Genomic DNA, 16,207 nt, shown 5'->3' on the forward strand with positions numbered 1-16,207 from the left:
AAAATCCGCCCTCTCTCTTTATAATATAAGTAAAGATTTTAATTGTAAATATGAGTTTTTATTATTACGTGATATAGGAAAGCACAGGAAAAGTGAATCACTTAAAAGCTGTGATTACCAAAAAAGTGGGTGACGGAAAATTTCTGATTAGATATTTGAATCCAGTGTCAAAAGTTACCCTAGAACAGGGAGATAGAAGAAAGGAGATAAATCTTTCCTATTTAGAAGTGGCAACGATTGTTTACTTTTTTAGAGGGCGCTGTCGGCGAACCGCTCCCGTCAATCGCAGCAGATCAATGTAAATGATGCTAAGTTTCTCATTTTTTTAGAGGCAGCTATTAAAGCAAAAAAAGAAAAATACTACTGGAGATTGGTTGTAATAAGAGGTTAATATAGTGGACGATGTACGGCTTTCATCCACAGGAAGTTTGCACAGTATTTTCATGGAAAAATTAATTTTATTTTTCATCACCAACTTGCCGAATTCGTCTGCTATTAATATTGCGCTGTGCGATGTTCTTTTTTTTACGAGTTGGAATGTTTCTATTCCTGTAAATAATTGACAAAATGAGAGTGTAGTACAATTATTTGAGTAAATACATTTTTTAATTAGTTGTAAATTTCGTGACATGTTTCGAGAACTAATTACAGCGAAATAATTAATGTTAAGTGTCTATTTACTGAACTTCAAGCTGATATTAATTATAATAATTTTATTCATGCATTTACTTACTGCTTAAACAGAATTGTTATCATTATTTTTTTTATTATTGCATTTATTTCGACAACCAAATGGAAAAATATCGAGAAACCTTATTCATTCAAAAAATTATACCCTGGAACACTTTTTTGAGATATTTGTGGGGTTTTCTGTTGAAATTAATCAAGTTTTCGAAAATTACAATTTACTCTTATTGTACATGTATTTTTTAAATGAAAAAGGTTCCTGATTTTTTTTCGATTTGGTTGTACAAAAAAAATGCAATAATAATAAGAAACAATGATAACAATTACGTTTAAGTAGTTAGTAAATACACGAATAAAATTATTATAATCAATATCAGCTTAAAGTTAAGTAAATAGAACATTAACATTTTTTTTTATCTGCTAAAGGTCGTGAAAACAAAAATTATTTCGCTTTAATTAGTTCTCAAAACATGTCACGAAATTTACAACTAATTAAAAAATGTATTTACTCAAATAATTGTACTACACTCTCATTTTGTCAATTATTTACAGGAATAGAAACATTCCAACTCGTAAAAAAAAGAACATCGCACAGCGCAATATTAATAGCAGACGAATTCGGCAAGTTGGTGATGAAAAATAAAATTAATTTTTCCATCAAAATAATGTGCAAACTTCCTGTGGACGAAAGTCAAACATCATCCACTATATTAGCCCCTTATTACAACCAATTTCCAGTAGCATTTTTCTTTTTTTGCTTAAATAGCTGCCTCTAAAAAGATGAGAAACTTAGCATCATTTACATTGATCTGCTGCGATTGACGGGAGTGGTTCGCTGACAGCGCCCTCTAAAAAAGTGAACAATCCGTTGCCACTTTTACACTAGCAAACCCGTAGGACATTTCTCTCCTTCTTCCTACTCCGTGCCCTAGAATCAGTATAAATGTTTCAGTTAAAAAAATCTTTGTTTATCAGTGTGATTGATATTATTTTTCTTTTTTAGATGATTCTTTCCAGATTTCTGAAGTATCTTTGTACGAAGGAGAATATGATGATTCCAAATACACTGTGTCTGGTGACATAATGGATGGAGTAAGTGTTTCTTGTTATACAATAGAGCCTTGATTCAACATGTTTCATGTATGATAAATAAATACCTTTGTGCTGAACAGCAAAGTAAGACAAAACAACGTAAGCAGAAGCACAAATTTGTAAATTACGGCAGACACGTGTTTCGGCGTTACAGGGAATGCCTTTTTCAATGCAAAAAATAATGAGCTTATGGATGAAAAAACATCCGACAAAAGCCAAGAGCAGATAAGCATGCAGCTTAAAAGATAAAAACAACGGATTAGCCAAACACCAATGACAAAGTTATAAACCGATCCGGAACCAATAGGAATGCAAGCAAAGGCCAAGAGCTTTCTCTTAGGTAAGAACCCAGATTGAAAGAATTCAATTGGACAAAGATTAAGCCGAAGCTTAAACAACAAAAAAAGAAATTGTCAGTAACCGTGAACCGCAAGAAAGGAAAGCTGAATGGAAAACCATGAAATAAAATAAACAGAAACAAAAAATGTTCGAAAAAAGGAAAAATAAAGATAAATAGAAGAAAAGGGGGGGGGGAGTGTCAATCAAGACAAAAAGGTAAAAATAAACAAAGGAAGATAGATAAAAATGAATGGGAAAAGAGGGGGGGGTGGGAATTGGGATAGGACAGTATTAAAGATATGGGAGCCAAATGTTAGAAAAATATGGAACTGCACTAAGATCGTTAACTAAGTTAGAACTGTTCCTCAAAATATGAAAGGATTCCCAAAAGTCAAGATCTGATGAATTGGGGCATTTTTGGATAATCTGATAAGAGTTAAAATCAAAAGAGTGATTCGAATCCCAACAGTGTTGAGCAATACTAGACTTATTTAATTGTTGTTTTTTCACATAATTTTGATGCTCTTTCAAGTGAATTTTTAAAGCACGCCGAGTCTGTCCAATATTGGCAAGTTTACAATTAATTCTATAAATTCCACAACAATTAAGAGGGTGTATAGGATCTTTAAGAGAAGAGAATGAAAGTTTATTAATAGGAGACAACACCACCTGGAATTGGAAATGTTTTAGAATCTTAGCAACCTGATAGCTTACAGATGGAAAAAATGGCAAAACAACCAAATTCTTTCTGATGAAGGTTCGGTTAAGAACATTAGTCAGGGGTCTGGCCAGAGGATATTTGGGTCCGTTAACGGACCCTTCACAAAAATCCGATCAACCAAAACGGACCTTTCACAAAATCCCGATCAAACAAAGCGGACCTTTCACAAAATCCCATCAAACAAAACGGACCCTTCACAAAATTCCCTTCAAAAATTCTGATAAACAAGATCGGATCTGTCAAATTGTTTATTGAAAGAGCAAATCTGAAAGCAAAATAACGCACATTTCTGTGTATAAACCGATAATTTTTGGAACCTTTTCTTAAGTCAAATTAGAGGGATCAGCTTATACAAAATCGGCTAATTTTGAAAAAAAAAAAAAAATCGGCACTCTTGGATGGGCAGTAGCAGTTATCCTGCAAGCGATAAATAACTGCTACTGCCAAATAAATATAATAGTTGTTTGTTTTATCACAGCTAATTAGCAGCGGTGTTTTTGTAAACTTTTCTGAAAAGGCATTGGCAAGCACTTTTCTCCGCTCATGATTTATTAAACAATAATAATATATATCTGCGAAATGAACTTAGAACTGCAAAGGAATAGTAAGGGTGAGGAAAAAATGCGATCGCTTCAGATAGTGTTACCAACTTCAAAATTATCACCACTTAGCGTCTGGCGTTGAACCTTTATAATGACTTGATTAGAAAATATTCGGTGCGATGTTTAATTGTTATTTTGGGAGTAAATTATATGGGTTTTGATTTTTCGATGCTAACAAGGATGATTAACTTTAAATAAACTCTTTTAATTACCGTTTTTTTTTTCTTTAGATGTCTACATTTTGAAAAATGCAATCTTTTAGCATCCGATATGAGAATCATATATTGTTCTTTTTTCAAGCTAACTTCGCTTTATTAGGAATCAAATAAATGAAAAGTCTCTTTATTTCTGTTAGAACTCTCATTTCAAGTTTTTAAAGCAAAATTCCATTTTCTGTTATGAGTCAAAAATTAAAATGGTAAATAGATGGTTTATTTTAATTTATTTTTTGGGTCAACTGTGTCCACAGATATTAATGATATGTTTATCATAGGACTCTAAAATGCAATTTTAAAATAATTTTATCAAAAATATTTCTTTTTCAAGCCGTTGTTATACTTTTAATGCCTTCACTTTGAGAATTGCGATCTCTTTGCATCCGATTTTCCGAATTTTTAATGGTTATTACGCTTTGTTAAGAGGTAAACAATTGAAATATCTTTTTATTTTTGTTAAAATCACGGAATTTATAAGTTTTAAACGAAATTCTGTGCTTTTTAAGAGTGTCTTGGGTCAAAAAGTAGAATGCTGAACCCTATTCTGAATTTTATTTTATTTATTTATATTTTTGTTACAATTATTTTAAGTACTGTACAGAAATATATCTAGTATAATTTAACATAATGTAGAATGGTAGATAAATATTGATACTTGAAAGAGCGATGCCCCCCCCCCCCCCCCCCGCCAAATATCAGAAAAAAAATCCAGAATGATTTTCTGGACGTAGAAAAGGAAAACACTCAACTTTAAGTTTAATTGATGCAGTTTGTGCCATCTCTAAATTCTAAAATTTAGTTTTAACAAAAAAAAAATTTTTTTTGCAAAATTTTTTGATTTTTCACGAAATTAATTCATTTTTCACAAAATTATTTGATTTTTCACAAAAAACGGACCCTGTGAAAAATCCTGGACAGACCCCTGTTAGTTTGGGATTTATTTGAAAGTTTTTTATAAATGGAATCAATCAAAGTTAACAGATAGTCTCTATCAATTGCCACAGCTTTAAGATAATTAAGTTCCACTTTAAGAAGTTCCGACGAAGAACAAATATTAATTGCGCGATAAACAAAAGAATTGAAAGCAGAATATTTTTGATTTGGAGGATGAGACGGTAGTCTATGAGGAGGTAAAGAAACAGCAAAAGGTTTGCGATAAACAGTAGTTTCAAAACCAATTTCAGTACGAGAAACAAGTACATCAAGAAATGAAATGCAATTATTCCGTTCTTTCTCACAAGAAAACTGAATATGAGGATCAATGGAGTTTAAAATAGATAAAACCTCATCACTCTCAAACTGATTCTTGTTCATTAGAACAAAACAATCATCAACATACCGAACATAAAATTGAAACCTCAGTTTTTGGAACAGCTTAACCTCAAAATAATGCATGTAAATATCACTAAGAATGGGGCTAAGTTAAGATACTTACTTAAAACTAATGATTTGAGTTCTTCTGGGCCATATGCTGAATTTTCTAAAGATCCTAAAGAGTTAAAAACTATTTCATCTGCTGTCAAGTCTGTTAAGTCTATTCCTTCAAATGTTAAACGCTCTGTTGTTCCATCTATTGCAAATTGTGCTAGATTTTATGCTTTACCTAAGGTGCATAAAGCTGGTATTCCTTTCAGGCCGATTGTTTCCAATATTGGTACGGCTTCGTACAAACTTGCAAAATATTTAGTCTCTGTGTTTTCTCCCCTTAGGAGTCACAATTTATTTACTATTAAAAATTCTGTTGAGTTTGTTAAAAAAATTCATAGTTTCGTTCCAAATAATTCTTTTATGGCCTCTTTTGACGTTAACTCTTTATTTACGAACGTTCCCATCGAGGGTTCATTGTTATGCCTTCGTAGAAGACTTTCTGAATTTCATTTCACCAGTAAGGAAATTGAGGATTTGATTTTCCTTACCCGTACTTGTCTTAAGCAATGTTCTTTTGTTTTTAATGGGAAATTTTATATTATGTTAGATGGTCTGGCTATGGGAAACCCACTTAGCCCCCTTGTTGTCTCTGTTTGGCTAATCCGCTGTTTTTATCTTTTAAGCTGCATGCTTATCTGCTCTTGGCTTTTGTCGGATGTCTTTTCATCCATAAGCTCATTATTTTTTGCATTGAAAAAGGCGTTCCCTGTAACGCCGAAACACGTGTCTGCCATAATTTACAAATTTGTGCTTCTGCTTACGTTGTTTTGTCTTACTTTATGTTTCATGTATGCCTGGAGAAAAAAAAAGATGAATGCAGGAAAACAATGAATACAGGAATAACAATATAAAAAATCAGTTATTTTGGGTTAGATTTTTTCATTAACTTTAGAATGATTAGATGGAATACACCTATCTCCTTATGGGGGCATCCTTTCCTCTTGTTCCATACTCACGAAGAGTAAAAGCTCTCACAGTAATTAGCGCGTACATGGCGTCACCAGGCCGTCACTTAGGGGGGAGTTGCCTCCTTGCTTTAGAAAATTAATACATTTATATGTTAGTGGAAGTGGGTTCTGTTTTTTTTTATAAATAATTAGAGTACCCCCCCCCCCCCCCTTGGAAAAAGTCGAATTGTAGGCCCTGCTTGTCTCAAATATCTGCACTAACCCTCCCAATCAGTGGCGTAGCTAGGGTGGGGCAGAGGAGGTGGTCCGCCCCAGGCGGCACTTTTCTAGGGGCGACAAATTGACAAGAGTTCTCAACTTCAAAAGAAGTAAAAGGGATTTCTGTTTTCTCGATTTTGAGAGTAGAGAAGCTATCCGAAAACTTTGGATCACATGCTTGTCTATTCCCTATGGAAGGTAAAGAATTTCCTTTTTCAACATTTGGTTTAGGATCTCAACTTGGCCAAACAGTCTAAAAATGCGCTTTAGCGTATTCAGTTTCAAATAATTCCCGTTGGGCACCTCTCCCACCCCCACTCTGTACTCTAACATCGCCAAAGATAGCTTCAAAATATTTTTAGGCAGGAGAGTGCTCGAATCTCTCATCCCCTTCCCCGATATCACCAAAGATGGCTTAGAAATCTGATTTTAGAACTCAATGCTGATAAATTTCTTGGCAGGTCTCCTAACCATGCTCTTTCCTCTAACGTAGCAAACATAGCCCAAAAGTACATATTTAAGCCTTTAATTCTGAAAACTTTCCCAGAGAAAACTTCCACCCTCTCTTATAAAGTCTCAACATGTAGCCTAAAATTACGCCTTTAAAAAATCAATACCTCAATATCAATTTGTGAAAACAGCATTTGAACTCAGAGTACCCTTGATCTCCTAACTTGATCAAAGATAACCTAAAATACGTTTTTAGGACTTCAGTATCAAAATTTTTCTGAGAGATATTTTAATCGCCCTCCGCCTCCCCCCCCCCTCTTACTTAATGTCTCCAAAGATTAAAACTGCGTTTTGAAAACTTCAATTTTAAAAATTTTCCGAGGGAAGAAAGCCGTTCATCACCCCTTTTCCTAACGTCCCCAAAGATAGCTCAAAATTTCATTCTTAGAAATTTGCGTGGGTGAGAGAACTTGCTAACCCTTCCTTCTGAAAGATAGCCTAAAATGAACTTCAGCTTTAAGAAATATTTTGGAAGGGAAACTTTCTTCTGCCCTTTGTTCCTCCTGGCAAAATCAAACAGAGCCTAAAGTTAGACGTAAATTACACAAATTTTCCTGGAGAGAGCCGTCTGACTTCACAACATTTTTAATGCCGTTGGGGGTTAGGGAACCCTTTAACGTCACTAAAGATAGTCTAGAATTGCATTTTTAAGACTTTGGTGCAAAAAATTTTCATTTTAAAAAATATTTCAGTAAGATACCTCAGCGCCCCTCTCTTCCCTGATGCCTACAACTGCATTAGAATAAGCATGCAATTGGGTTGCCAAAGATAGCCTAAAATTGCATATTTCAGAGCTTAAAATTTTCGAATTGAGTATATGATCATTCCCGATTTCCGTAACTTCTTCAAAGCTACATTTTAAAACTTTGATTTTGGAAAATTTCCTTTTAGTGCCCCTAACGTCACAAAGAAACACTTAAAGAGACTAACTTTGAAAAAAAAATCAAAAACAAAACCAACCCGCCCTTTTTCCTAACTTCACTAAAAATTGCCTAAAATTGCAATTTTTGACTTAAATTTACCAATTTTCTCCATTTTTGAGCCCTATCCCCCTCCTTTTTTTTGCATGTATATAGAAATTGATGTCTTTTTTTTCTTTAATTAAATTTACAATTTTAATTTTAACACCTTTGACAGTTTCATGTCTTAGTTATTTCACAACAAAAGGGCGGCTAATTGAGGAACCACCCCGGGCCGCAAACACTGTAGCAATGCCTCTGCTCCCAATGCAAAGCAGCTTAAAATTCATTCCTTCAAATATTATAGCTCAGAGAGCCAGAGTAGATGAATATTTTTGAGTTTTATTTTCCTTTAATCTAAGTTGCAAACATTTTTTTGTTCATGGGAGCCATTTCATCTTTTCTGCTGCACATGAATTTCCTCTTTTCCCCCCTTTTCAGCAATCTCATGCCTGTTAGAAAATGAAATGGTACTGGTTATTTTCAGTTTTTATAGAGAAATACAAAACCCATTGTTACAAAAATTTGTTGCCTTAACACATCAATATTAATGGTAATCATATTGAAAGTTTTGAGCCAAGGCTTCTCCGGAGCAAACATGAGTGTAAAGTCATTTAAACATTTTGGAAACTTTTTTTTGCACACTTAGGGAAACTCAATAGAGAGCCTTTTTTTTCTTTTTGTGTGTACTATTTAATTAAATAAAGCGCACGGTTTTTTTTAGTGATCTTTGTTTTTGTTAGTTCCTATTTTGGAAATTCTTCAAATTTTTATATGCTCAAATATCGTGCTTTCGTTTCTAACTGAATACTATTTTGTTCTTTATACTTATTGCTATTTTACTTTTATGGGTAAGGAAGAAGCTTGATTTTTAATTACCTCAAAGCGGTGTGTTTTGACTCTTTCAGTTAACACAGAAAACGAATGAAAGTAGCAATTGTTTCTCACAATTATTACTGACTCGGGCAACGCTGGGTATTTTTGCTAGTAAATACATAAATTAAAATGTTTATAAAGAATAAATAGCAACATTATTTGTGTATTAATTATTATATTAATGTTTAATTTCAATATGAACAAGTAATAAGGAAAGATTTTCTAAAAAGCAGTTTAGACTTTTGATTTTCTGACAACCTTGGTACTTAATTATATTGTATTTCTAACAATTTTTTAAAATGTTGCATTCTGATAATTTTTATTTTTGTATATTTAGTACCTATATGATCTGCTTATGAACTACTTGGAAGAAAGAGGGATTTCCAATGATTTCGCTGACGAAATGGGGAAATTTTTTACAGCATATGAACATAAGCTCTATATTAGTTTGCTACAAGGAATGAAGTCTTTTGTTGAAAAGAAGTAAATGTAGTATTTTTCATTTGTCATACACATGTTATCAAATGTATGTAATGTCTACTAATCATTGTTTCATGAGTAGATCTTTGTTTCCAATTTAATAAAAATGTAATACTGAGAAAAATGTTTCATTTTACATTTTGTAGGGAATGAGCAAAAAGTGTAAAGAGGTTACAGTATATATCTTCATGACATTATAGTCAGAAAAAAATTATACTTTAATTTGTAGGCTGACCATCCAATTTTGAAACTAGGAATAATAGGGGGATTTAGCAGCAAGCCTGAGAATTTCGAATTTTAGATGTTTGGTTGTGATGAACAGTTTATTAATGTGCTAACTGAGAAATAGCCTTGCCTGCAATAAACTGCATGCTGCTTGGACATTAAGGGTTTGGGTCTCATGCTCAACCAACCGTTTAAAGGCTTTGTTTTTGATAAATTCATTAAATTTTTTTCAATGAAATAAATTTATTGATTGAAAAGCCTCATTAAGTATATTTTAATCAATCCAAAAGTTCACACTTCCTTGCATCGAAAAAAGTGTTCCATGTAACACCAAAACACGTGTCTGCAGTAATTTGCAATTTTTGTGCAACAAAATGTTGGTTAATTGATTCATTTAATTTTCAAGCACAAAGCTACTGTCGTTAAAATTTCAGGGTTGCTACTGAGCTCTGCTACTAAAGATAGTTGCTTTAGTAGCCTGTAGACTCAAATAGTTGCTCAATGTAGAAAATATTTTTTTTAAGGCTTATGTCATGGTGATGTAATGACATTTTGATGAATAGGCTGTTTAGTACATAAGCAGGGGGCTAGACCTACATACAGGGCAAATTATTTAAGATTTCTAAACAACCCTTGAAAACTGAAAAACATTTTCCAGAATCCAGTAGTTTTTAATGAACACTAAAGAAACAAGTACTGACATATTCTGATATAATTTCACTGTCTGACTGTTAAAGACAACAGTAAAAGACACGCTGCATTCACGACATTTCTGATCGCATAGAAACTAGTGCTTTATTTTCAAAAGCGCTAATAAATGAATGAGATAAGTCTACAAGACATTCAGAATGCAAGCAGCAGCAAATGCAGAAACCTTATTATTCCACACCTTTTTGTGTTAATTTATTGTAAGGGGATATTAGACTGATAGTAATCTTAATGTTTTGATACATATATAGGGGAGAGATAATAGGCATTTTTTAAAAAATGAAACAAATTGGCTCTTGCTGGTAACAAGCTTTATTCTTTATAAATGCAATAAATAGAACATTGAACTTTAAACATTCAAAATATAACACTTATATTCGACATTTTCACAGTACTTCTTTCATAACACAAAGAAGTGGATTAAAATATTAAAGCAAATAATTGATTTAAAAATGGCACCTTTTTTCCCCCAAGAGCAATAAAACGAAAAAATATTGAATGATAATAAATAATCAAACTTAAAAAATATTGTACTATTCTCTTAAATACTTTGATAAAATACTGTAGCAGAATCTTGGCTTCCTTGGTGTGAACTCAGCCTCCATTTGTAGTGTAAAATAATTTACAATGTTACAAAACAAAAATGTGGTACTAGATGGCACAAAGCACAATTTGGCCAAAGCGCCGAATACAGAAGCTTTGACTGCTCAGTAAGAGTATATAACATCATGTAATTCTCCGTATACTTTAATTTTTTCAGCTTTAAGTGCTTTTTTTAAAAATTAATACGTATCACCAATTAAGATTTTGCTTTATGCTGACCAGAAAAGCACGTCTAATTTTCTATTACAATAAGTAATATAAAGCATTATTCGGAATATTAAAGACATGCTCCTACAATTACGTTAATCTTCGTAATAACCAACTGATATGATCAAATATAAAATCATACAATTATCCGATAAGCATTAGTCTCAGAGAAGACTTACGCTCCATGTCTCAATTTCGAACTTAATTCTTCGGTTGCAGCATATTACTACTGTGATAAATGGCCATATCAAACCCATTGAAATGAATTTAGACCTCAGTTCAATAAGCACACTTTCACACTATATAAGACATTTTATAACAATGCCCTCTAATGTTCAATCTTTAAATTATTTTTGAAAAATGATGTATTAGACATCTCAGACCTCTGTCCAACATATCACTTTTTTCACCTTTCTATTTTTCAACTTAAGTCATTTCAAAGTTTTTTCTGAAAATCTCACTGTGGGAGAACCATTATGCCACTTCCACCCCCTCAAAAGGTAATTTCTGGCTATGCAAGTGGCATTTGGATACATTAAAATGACAACTTCTCATTATGAACTATAAAGTTATTTCATTATTTGAAAATATCTTCATTGATGAACATATTTAACCAAGATTCTACTACATTCATAAAATTCCATAGCTCAAAGAATGAAATCAAAATATAAATAAATAACATGAAATTAATGTTAAATAATACATAGAACATAAGAATGATGAATACATTTGAGTATAAGACATAAAGATGTTTAACACATAATTAAGTAAAGATGTTGGCGTTTTTTTTTTTTTTTTTTTCTTTGTTAATGACTGAAAACCTTTTCTGTTGAAATGAAGAACAGGAATTCTTTGTAAAACTGAAATCTTCTAAAAATGAACAATGAACACTTATCAATAATAGTTAGTTCTGAACAAACGTTCATTTTAGGAAGGGAAAAAAATACTGCAGAAGTACATATATTTTCAAAAGTCAAAAGTAATTGTTTTCATGCAGGAGAGTTTCACTTTTACTAGGTAAGAATAAAATTTCTCTATGATCTACTAATGCCCTTAAATAAAATTGCGAACCCATTCTGTAGTCAAAATCCATATGAACATCAGCAGGTATGGCACTCACAGGCGGCTAGTGCACCTAAAAAGTGAGGGGTCTCAGAAAATTTTACTTTAGTCCACTTATCACCTCTGGGGCTGTCCCCCACCCCTGTACAATCCAGACAAGCCACTTGTGCTAACAAATCTGCTGTTATGGCAGTCCTCTCACCAGGCAGATTTCCTGTCATTCCCACACTTTTATTATTTCTCAAGTATTTTATAAAATATTTTAATGTTTGTTTAAAAAATAACTGTTTACTATACTAGATTCTTGTCAGCTTTTTAGGAATTAAACATAAAATTTAAGCATTTTAGCCGTTTCCTTCTTGCCAGCCAATTTTTTTAAGCACTTCAAAATCTCATTGTATCTGCTTCTGAACTACTTGTCTGTTATTGTTTACAATGGGATTTTACCTCTTTATCATCAAAAATTTTGCAGATTTATTTTGATCGTTTTTGCAATAGGAAGTATGTATGTAGCTCAAACGGTTGTGAAAACAGGTCTTGCTGGGTAAACAGGGACATACTGTATATCTTTATAGCCTCCACCTTAATTCACCACTGGTTACAAAGTGACAAAAAACTGAGACTTCAGATTCCTAAAATGCTAAAAAATAGAAGAGGTTGAGCGCCCTGTTGAAAAACAGTCTAAAAATATTGGCGTGAAAGGGCAGGATCCAGCTAATATCAAAAAAATAATATTCAGTTGAACTCTGATAATCTCTTTCTCACTATCATCCATCACAGTATGGTTTTAGATCAGAATATATCTTAAAATATACACAAAATTAAATAATTTCATTTTTTTTTAAAAACGATAGTACTATAGAGATACAGAGATACAGAAACATTTATCATACAAATTTTATACACATCTAATTTTAATGTTTTTATCTAGATGATGAAAAATATTTGGTTATCATGCTAATTGAAAATGCACTACATGAATCATCATAAAAAATTATGATATTTTGATTTATTATTTACATCAATAAACCAGTTAATTGAGCATTTAAGCATTTTTTTACCAAAGCAAATGTAGCTTACACATATAATTAGTAACACTAATATATTTCAACTCAAATTGACATTTCCACAGCTACGCAGTAGATACACTAGTTCATATTGCATAAAAAATGTTACTGTATAGAAAATATTGTCAAAACAGAAATGTCTCAAATTTTAGGTGCAGGAAAATTGTAAAGAATTTACTAATAATTTTGTGAATTTGAAAATAGCTTCAAATTGGGTTCTTTTAGAATCCATATTTGTGAATATAAAAATATGCAATATCAAATTTAAACATATTTATGATATTAAATTGGAAAGTAGGATAAAAAATATTAATGTATTTTTATTAGAATCTAACATGTTGCTAATAAGTTTAGAAATGAGTTTTGAGAAGGGTGTGTTTGACTTAAAAATTATAGTTTTGTTTTTAAATGGTCGTAACTTCAAAAACATAAATAAAACTAGATGGGCTCATTTATCACAGAAAAAAAGTGCTAGAGTAATATGTTTGTAGCTAATAGATTTTAAAACATCAATAACTTAGCTGTCTTTTGACAGAAGAGATGTCAAAAGCATAAGATTGATTATGCTTCCTTCAGACACATTTAGGGAGAGTTGAAAAAGGTAAGTCGGAGATTGAAAAGTGCACTTTTCGCATATATTTGTAAGGTGTCTAATACTATGTTAAGATATTTTGTGAAAAATCAGAACCCTAACATTTTCCAAACAGATCATTGTAAAAATATACAAAATTGCGTAACAACTAAGCAATATAGCCCCTTTTGTCATTAATGCAAATTACATTAAGGAAATTAATATGGTTAAAACTTATTCAAAGTTGATTTCAGATACTTAATCAAGCAAAATTTTAAATACTAGGCTTTAAAAAAAGCAAAAAAGAAAAATTTGTTTTTGAGTTTACTTAACACTAGAATTAGGACGGTCTTCATATACCCAGAAATAAGGTGGGGGTCATTATGACCCCCCTGAAAAGAAATCTGCATAGTTTCCTACATAAAATTATATATTTGTAATCATTAGTTTAAAATAATCATGTTTATAATAAATTTAGTTTATTTAAAGGATGCAGAGATTTTAAGGATATATAATTAAGCATTAAAAAAAGTTTAAAACACGCTTAAAATAACCAGCTCTGTTTCAGTTGTATTTCAGGAACTAGCAGCTAATGCCCTAGCAGCCCTTTTACATACAGAAACATTATGAATGCTTCAAGTAATTGCCATAATACGTTCTAAAAGGCATTTTTGAGTTTCAGATGTTTCAGCATCAGTAAATGTATTTGCACTTTCTTTTTTCCTCAAAGGGGTCAAAATGACATGTGCTATATTTATAAGTATAACCCTTTAGTTTGGGTTTCAAAAAAAAACAAAAAAAAACAATTCTAGTATTAAAGCACATTAGGCAACGTAGGTGTAGATCAGTGGTTCCCAACCTTTTTCACGTCACAACCATCTTTTCACCAATTAAACAGCCCGTGACCCCTTATGTGTCCCCCATATATAGTTTATGTGTCTGTGTGTGAGTGTATCCTTCGTATGCACACATAGCACATATTTTGCTTAATGACTCAAGTTGCTTGAGGTATTTTATTTAAGCTTAATCTTTTTTTTTTTTACAATAATTGCAGAAAAAAAAAAAGGTCTTAATAATGTTAAATGTACATTTCGGCACTTTCAAAATTTTTGCTTCTTAGCAGAGTCGAATGCAGGATTTTGTTTTCGAAGGAGCCGAAGTCATAAAAATCTTATACAGTCTTAGTGTCTCCAACTTTTATTGAAGAGAATGATTGCATTTTCTTTTATCAAGGCCGTCGCGAGCTCAAAAAATTGGGAGGAGGGCATTTGGAAGACCCTTAAGTTTTATCAAACGTATATATAGCAAGAGAGAGAGTCCAATATATATATTCTTGGGGACGGGGGGGGGGGGGGTTGTTATTGCTATCATATGAGCAGACCAATTAAGAGAATTGCGTAATATTAGCGAAGAAAGAGACTTAAGAATATGAATCTACAGTCGTCAGTGTAACATTCGCAATGAGCCTCCCTCGGAAATTGTAGTTCTAAAATTGCAGTTTACAAGATCCCTGGTGATGATCGGAGGAGGAGAGGTTCAGAGACTTTTAATGGTTCAAGCTCGGAGACTGTGTTTGAAATTTGACGAAGTTGAAGTCCTAAAAATGAAATTTTAGACAAATTTTAATGACAAGGAATGGGAGACGGATCGGGAATACAGTTTAATTTTTCGAAAATGAATTATCCTAAATAAGTTCAGTTGTATATTGCCTTTGTTGAAATTAAGGGACAAGGAGGGGTTCCAGCGACATCTGCCTGGAAAAATTTTGAGTTTTTGGTTCAAAAAAGGCAATTGTAGGCCATTTTTAAATGCAGGGAAAAGGTTTGGGTTTGGAGCCTCTCCCCCTCCCTCCGGATTTTTTTTTTGGAATTGAAGCACCCAAAAAAAATTTAGACGAGTTTTAATGATGTGAGAGGATAGAGGATTTTGGGTACTCCCCGAGGCCATTTTTCGAAATTTAAGTCCAAAACAGAATAGTAGGTTATCTTTGATGACAAGGGCAAATACTTGGAGATTCTTACCCCAAATATTTTTAAAACTTAAGCCCTAAAAACAAAATTTTTTAAAAAATCTTTAGTTATGTAAAGGGTAACAACAGGCATTCCCCTGAAATTTGTTTTGAAATTAAAAACCTATTTCTTGGCTATTTTTGATGAAGTTAGGGGATGGGATGAGGTACGAGGCTTTTCCCCTAGAATATTCTTAAAATTAAGTCTTAAAAATCCAACTACAAACCAACCCATCTTTCTGGAGGGTTGGGGGTCTAGAGAATCTCTCACAGAAATTATTCGAAATTGAAGCTGCAAAAACAAAATTTTAGACGATTTTGGAAGATGTTAGAGGGCGTGAGTTCGGGACTCTGTCGCGGAATTTTTTAGAGATTGAAGTCCCTAAACCAAAGCTTAAGATAATCTTAGAGGACGTTAGGAGTTCAGGTACTCTGGCATGAGAGGGGGATTAGGGTTGCTGGAATCCCATAGCCCTTTTCCTAGATTCGCCATTGCGTTCAAGAATTAATGCTACTCTAAAATGATGCTATTTTCCCCCTTTGTATAAGGTTTGCCCGAGTGAAAAGTGACAAGTTGAATAAAAATAATACTTTTAATGTAAATAAAAGAAAATCGCCATGGGTGTTGTAACACAAGTCCCAGTGTTGCGGTGCAGGTCGATGCCTTTGCTGTAGAAAGAT

The 16,207-nt window shown here is 32.6% G+C and overlaps 1 protein-coding gene across 1 annotated transcript in view; it reads left to right on the forward strand.

Moving 5' to 3' along the window:
* LOC129221483 (complement component 1 Q subcomponent-binding protein, mitochondrial-like) overlaps positions 1 to 9,189 on the forward strand; it is a 30,132-nt gene extending 20,943 nt beyond the window's left edge. Inside the window, exons 5-6 of the mRNA XM_054855962.1 lie at positions 1,691 to 1,779; positions 8,933 to 9,189. Coding sequence (XP_054711937.1) covers positions 1,691 to 1,779; positions 8,933 to 9,082 — 239 coding nt within the window. The 3' untranslated portion in view covers positions 9,083 to 9,189. The remainder of the gene's footprint in view (positions 1 to 1,690; positions 1,780 to 8,932) is intronic.
* The last annotated feature ends 7,018 nt before the right edge of the window (positions 9,190 to 16,207 follow it).

The sequence above is a fragment of the Uloborus diversus genome, chromosome 4, assembly GCF_026930045.1.
Source record: "Uloborus diversus isolate 005 chromosome 4, Udiv.v.3.1, whole genome shotgun sequence".
NCBI classification, from domain to species: Eukaryota; Metazoa; Arthropoda; class Arachnida; order Araneae; family Uloboridae; genus Uloborus; species Uloborus diversus.